The 5,374-nt window shown below is 41.5% G+C and overlaps 1 protein-coding gene across 4 annotated transcripts; it reads left to right on the top strand.

Moving 5' to 3' along the window:
* Positions 1 to 1,987: 1,987 nt before the first annotated feature.
* On the top strand, positions 1,988 to 4,675 carry LOC115727325 (UPF0496 protein 1-like). 4 transcript variants are annotated; one of them, XM_048272537.1, is made up of 3 exons: positions 1,988 to 2,346; positions 2,428 to 2,526; positions 3,139 to 4,675. In XM_048272537.1, the coding sequence occupies exon 3, from the start codon at positions 3,187 to 3,189 to the stop codon at positions 4,318 to 4,320; it is 1,134 nt and encodes a 377-aa protein (XP_048128494.1). In that variant the 5' UTR covers positions 1,988 to 2,346; positions 2,428 to 2,526; positions 3,139 to 3,186; the 3' UTR covers positions 4,321 to 4,675. The 4 variants fall into 4 exon arrangements, with proteins under 4 accessions (XP_048128494.1, XP_030513374.1, XP_048128493.1 ...); XM_030657514.2 differs by having other exon boundaries at positions 1,988 to 2,482; XM_048272536.1 differs by having other exon boundaries at positions 1,988 to 2,526; positions 3,179 to 4,675.
* Positions 4,676 to 5,374: the final 699 nt, after the last annotated feature.

Here is a 5,374-nt window from a genome sequence, read left to right as displayed (position 1 = left end):
GCAACAACCAATACCTACTCGTCCGCGTAATCATACGGCATTGCATGATATTGAATTAAGGCCAGTTGGAAAGGATTGGGTAGGTAAACACGGATGGTGGATTGATATGTGGGATCGTCGTATCGATTATATAATCAATGGTGATACCGCAATTGAGGCACTTCACTATCATTCGGGATATATGGAGTGGTACTGTAAACATACCCGGAGGTGGATTTCCATTTCGGGTGCCGCAATGAGTGTAACGGTTCATGCAAACACTTTCAATTTAATTCATTAATTATTTTTTAGTAACGTAATTTATTATCATTTCATAACTTTTGTTAATTTTGATATCATTACTAGGGTAATGGCGTCGAACAAATTTACATATTATAGATAACATCAATCCATCTCATCGCTCTTGGGTAGCAGTAGGGAATATAGTTTGAGCAATGTTATACGCTTAGAATGAGGAAATGCGGCTAACAATGATGCCACCACTCCAACCAACAACTATAACAACACCCGTTGGGCCATAGGATGATGACTCATCTAAAACCTGCTCGCCTAACCCTAAGACTACTCGAGCTCATTCGGATGGTGATGTCGTCCCATACCCCTTGGAGTATCATATGACAGATTTCTCTCCGGGATTCACTCCAAGGTTTGGCCGGTCATATTTCAATGTAGAGTTCGCATAGTTTGCAGACCCATCTCACGAGGGATCCGCTTTTGAATTTCCCGACAATCTCATGCCATAGGCTCCAGTTAGTTCTGCTAATACATATGGATTCGATTTCTCTCCTTTTTTTCAATGCCCTCCTATAGTAGGATATGTAGCGTCCGGGCGCAGCATATTTTCACAAGATATGCCTTCGTCATATACACGTCCTACTCATCTAGATTCTCGTCCTCCTCCTCCATACAATACTAGACTTGCGAACAACGAGAGATGACCCGCTTGCGGAACAAGAGGTCATATAGGAGGACGATAGATTTCTCTTCGGGGTTCGCTCCAAGGTTTGGCTAGTTAGATTTCGATGCAGAGTTCGCATAGTTTGCAGGCCCATCTCACGGGGGATCCGCTTTTGAATTTCTTGACAATCCACTGTCGCAGGCTCCAGCTAGTTACGATAATACATATGGATCCAATTTCTATCCTTTTTTTCAATGCCCTCCTACAATATGATATGTAGCGTGCGGGCGCGGTATATTTTCACAAGATATGCCTTCGTCATATACACGTCCTACTCATCCAGATTCTCATCCTCCTCCTCCTTACAATACTAGACCGCCGAACAACAGAGACGGCCTGCTTGCGAAACAAGAGGTCATATAGGAGGACGACATCATTAGTAGATGTAATTACGGTTGACGATTGTTATATATTATGAAAATATCATTTTTTTCATATATCTTATCAATTTTATTTTATAAATATTTTTAATTAATTATATAATTACAGCATTATTTATTAATTATAGATATTAATAAATTTATATATTAATTATTGCTAATTATATTATAAAGATGAGCTTCACAAGATAAAAAATATATAAATAAAATAAATATTATATGTATCAATAATTAAAACATGTTAAAAAAATATGAAATAAACTAAATATTATAATTACCAATAATTAAAACACGTTAAAAAATATGAATTTTTTTTTTAAAAAAACACCCCCACTCAAGGCCTAGCCTTACTAGCATTTGGACTGCCGAGCAAGGGGGCGGGGCCCAACCCTGCTCGGTAGCCCAACCGCCGAGCGAGTGGGGGTGGGGCCTAATGTGGCCCGCTCGGCGGTTGCGTTGCCAAGCGGGCCTCGGCCCAAATCGATAAATAATTTTTTAAAAAATAATTTGGTAAATATTTTTTTAAATCAAATTGGAAAAAAACCCAATTATATCTTCTTCACCTTTTTTTTAAATATATATATTCGTTCGCGGCTTTTTCTGATCGCGATAATCACTAATTATGACAACCCCCGACCTTCGTCGATGCCTCGTTATCTTTGTAAAGGGAAAAACCTGCTTGGTTGACGACATTTGCTTTACCGGGTCCTCTTCTTCTCAAGTCTCTCCACGGTCAATCCTCTTTTCTCCGACATCGTCTCTGGCCTTTCACTTCACTTTCCTCCTCCTCCTCCTCCTCCTCACGCGGGACAAGCCATCTCTCTTTCCCGAACCGCCTCGATGACTTAAGCTACTGGATCTCCTCCTTATCCCCTGTAGTTCCATAAATATCCTTCACTTTCTCCTCATTCTAGTCGTCTTCAAAATCAATGCTGTCTTGCTTCGCAAGCATCCATCGAAAGTTGGCACCTTCCTCTTTCGCCATCACAACTGCTGTCAAAATTCGTTGTGGGTATCGATAGATGTTGGTGTCTTTCCTCGATCGTCTCCGTTTCTGCTTCGATTTGGAGTCCTCTGTTCTTTGTGCAGGTGCCGACTGAGAGGGAAATCGCCTTTTTCTCTCGACATTTCAGCTGCAATTGAGGTGCCCAGTAGGTTTTCTTTGAAAGGGATTAGCGTGCGAGCAAGGTTAGACCTTCTTAAGATAACTTTTCTGATCTTTTATTGTTTTCATTTGATGGGTAGCGCTGTGCAAGCATCGCTGTTTCGATTGTCAAGATTTTGCCCAAATTTTACAGGCATTTCGGTCTTCTCATCTTCGAGTTGCTACCACTAAATTTGGAAATTTTGTCCAAGCAGGTTCGATTCGTCATTGGGCTGTTCTTACATTTCAAACTCTTGCAGCTTTATGGTTTCTTATTTCGCGTTATTTCTTTCTAAGCTGAGATGAGGGATACGGATGAGCAGAAGAATCACTGACCTTGCCGAGCTGAATCTACAGTGATATAGGAGTATCAAAATGTGCATTGTAGTTTTATTAATGATGGAAGCCATTGTCTTTGATTTGTCAAGATCCTGCCTTAAATCTGCTTATTATTCTTCCTTATGTTGTGGATGCTTTGACTAGATTCTTCTGGAATTGGAATCTTCTATGATATAGGATGCAAATTAATAACTTTCTTGCTGCATCTTGAAGTTCTTTTACCTTTTTGTGGTGCTGAAGTTGGGGAAGAAAATTGAGTGTGCTTAGTTAGCTGAGTTTGCAGTCTACCAATTAAAAGTTCTGTCCTTTTTTTTCAGTTGCTTGTGCTACTCCTTGGTAGTTTTTGTTGTGTCGAAGTTTACAAAATGACGGGAGGGCAGTCCAGCAAGAAGAGAAGTGATGATGCCCCTCCTCCCCTTCCATTGAACACAAATGCCCAATACATGGCCGATCTGACCTCTTATGAGGATGCTTGTAGGACTGACCCTGACTTGCAAGCCTTTGATCACACACTTCATGAGCGTACCAACCGTGTCATCAACAGTCTTGCAGTTGGCGTAGAGGTTCGGTCCCTATCTTTCGAGTCTCTGAGAGAAGTGACAGGTGGTCTGCTGGAAATGAACCAGGAAGTAGTCAAAGTCATTCTTGAATGCAAAAAGGATATTTGGAATAATCAAGAACTGTTTGATCTGGTTGAAGATTACTTTGAGAACAGCCTGCAGACACTAGACTTCTGCACTGCTCTTGAAAAATGCCTCAAGCGTGCTCGTGACAGCCAATTAATCATCCAGTTCGCAATCCAGCAATTTGAAGTAGTGGAAGATGGGATTGAAGGGAACAAGTATGCGAAAACGTTGGAAGAACTGCAGAAGTTTAGGGCGGCTGGGGACCCTTTTACGGAGGAATTCTTCATTATCTTTCAATCCGTTTATAAGCAGCAGGTTGCAATGTTGGAGAAACTACAAGTTCGGAAGAAGAAGCTTGACAAGAAGCTAAAATCTACCAAAACATGGATGAGGGTCTCCAACGTGATTTTCGTCGCTGCTTTTGTGTCAGCGTTGATATTCTCGGTTGTGGCAGCAGCTGTGGCGGCACCCCCTGTCATAACAGCATTGGCTAGTGCGATAACTGTCCCTATTGGCTCAGTGGGTAAGTGGTGCGACTCCCTGTGGAAGAACTATCAGAGTGCTCTCAAAGGGCAGAGGGAGCTGATCAGCTCGATGCAGGTCGGGACTTACATAACTATCAAGGACATGGATAGTATTAGGGTTCTTATCAATAAGTTGGAGGTCGAGATTGAGTCTTTGATGCAAAATGCTGATTTTGCTTCCAGTGAAGATGAGGCTGTCAAGTTCGCTATAGGTGAGATCAAGAAAAGGCTGGAAATATTCATGGAAAAGGTCGAAGATCTGGGTGTGCATGCTGACAAGTGCAGCCGGGAGATAAGGAGGGCGAGAACGGTTGTGTTGCAAAGGATAATTAGACATTCAAATAGCTAGAGAGGTCCATGCAGAGGTGAACCTCTGATGCTCTTGAGAACTCTTAGTCTAAATTCTCACCAATTATTGACCCTGCCAATTACCTTCAATCCACTATGATAAAGATTGAAGGTGAGTAGTTTTTATATTAGCAGGCTTATAAATGATGTATTACCATTGCTGATTTCTCTTTCACAGCAGGATATTAGCTTAATTTACCGCTTTTGTCATTTCATTGAATGGTTTGACACCAGTATTTTTCATGTATTGTTCATTTACTCATGGTCCATATGTGAGCCATATCTATCGAACAATTGCAGGATGTATAACCATGTTTTAGTTCATTGGGGTGGATCCAGCCCTTTATATTTTTCTATAAGGCGGTATTTATCATTTATCTCCTTTTGCTTTCTGCTGGAACCGGTTAGCAACAGCCATTATGATTTTGCAGACTGACCAGTGAGATAACGTTAGTCATTAGGTACTATGCATTATTTCTCCACTGTAGTTTTACTTGCAATTTCGATTATCACTATATTTTTCTCCCCGAGGTGTGCAAAACAAGCTTAAACCAGAAACTTTTGCTGTCGTGTTTGAGAAAGGTCCTGACCAAAAAGTGTGAGCTTCTTGAAGCGGCGTGCGATGTGAATGAAGGCTGAAAAGAACTAGCTCATGTGATCAGTCTCTCTGATCCGTGCCAACCCGCAACATCTAATCTCCTCCTTGTCTTGGTTATGGATGAAGGGGTACGTTGTATGTGACCGGCGAATTTGAGGGAGAGGGAAGACTCCTAGACTCGTGAGCTCTCTCATGTTCCGATGTCGTAAGTGTCAGCTTCAGTTAGCGAGAACTAAATCACCTCCACCTATTCCAAGATCGCGATACCTTGTTGAAAGTAGATTGACTCAACTTATCTCAAGATCACGGTACCTTGTCGAGGGAGTTAATGGAGTCCTGATCGAGAGGATCCCGATCTTGTTCATTTTTCATAGCAGGTGTTTGGGTGTGTTAGTAGCTTTCGAGATTGTTTCCCATCCAGCCGTTGAAGTCTCACATCTTCAATTTGAAACATTAT

The sequence above is a fragment of the Rhodamnia argentea genome, chromosome 11 (assembly GCF_020921035.1).
Source record: "Rhodamnia argentea isolate NSW1041297 chromosome 11, ASM2092103v1, whole genome shotgun sequence".
Lineage (NCBI taxonomy): Eukaryota > Viridiplantae > Streptophyta > Magnoliopsida > Myrtales > Myrtaceae > Rhodamnia > Rhodamnia argentea.
Note: the sequence above shows the minus strand (reverse complement) of the source record. Positions and strands in the feature narration are given on the sequence as shown.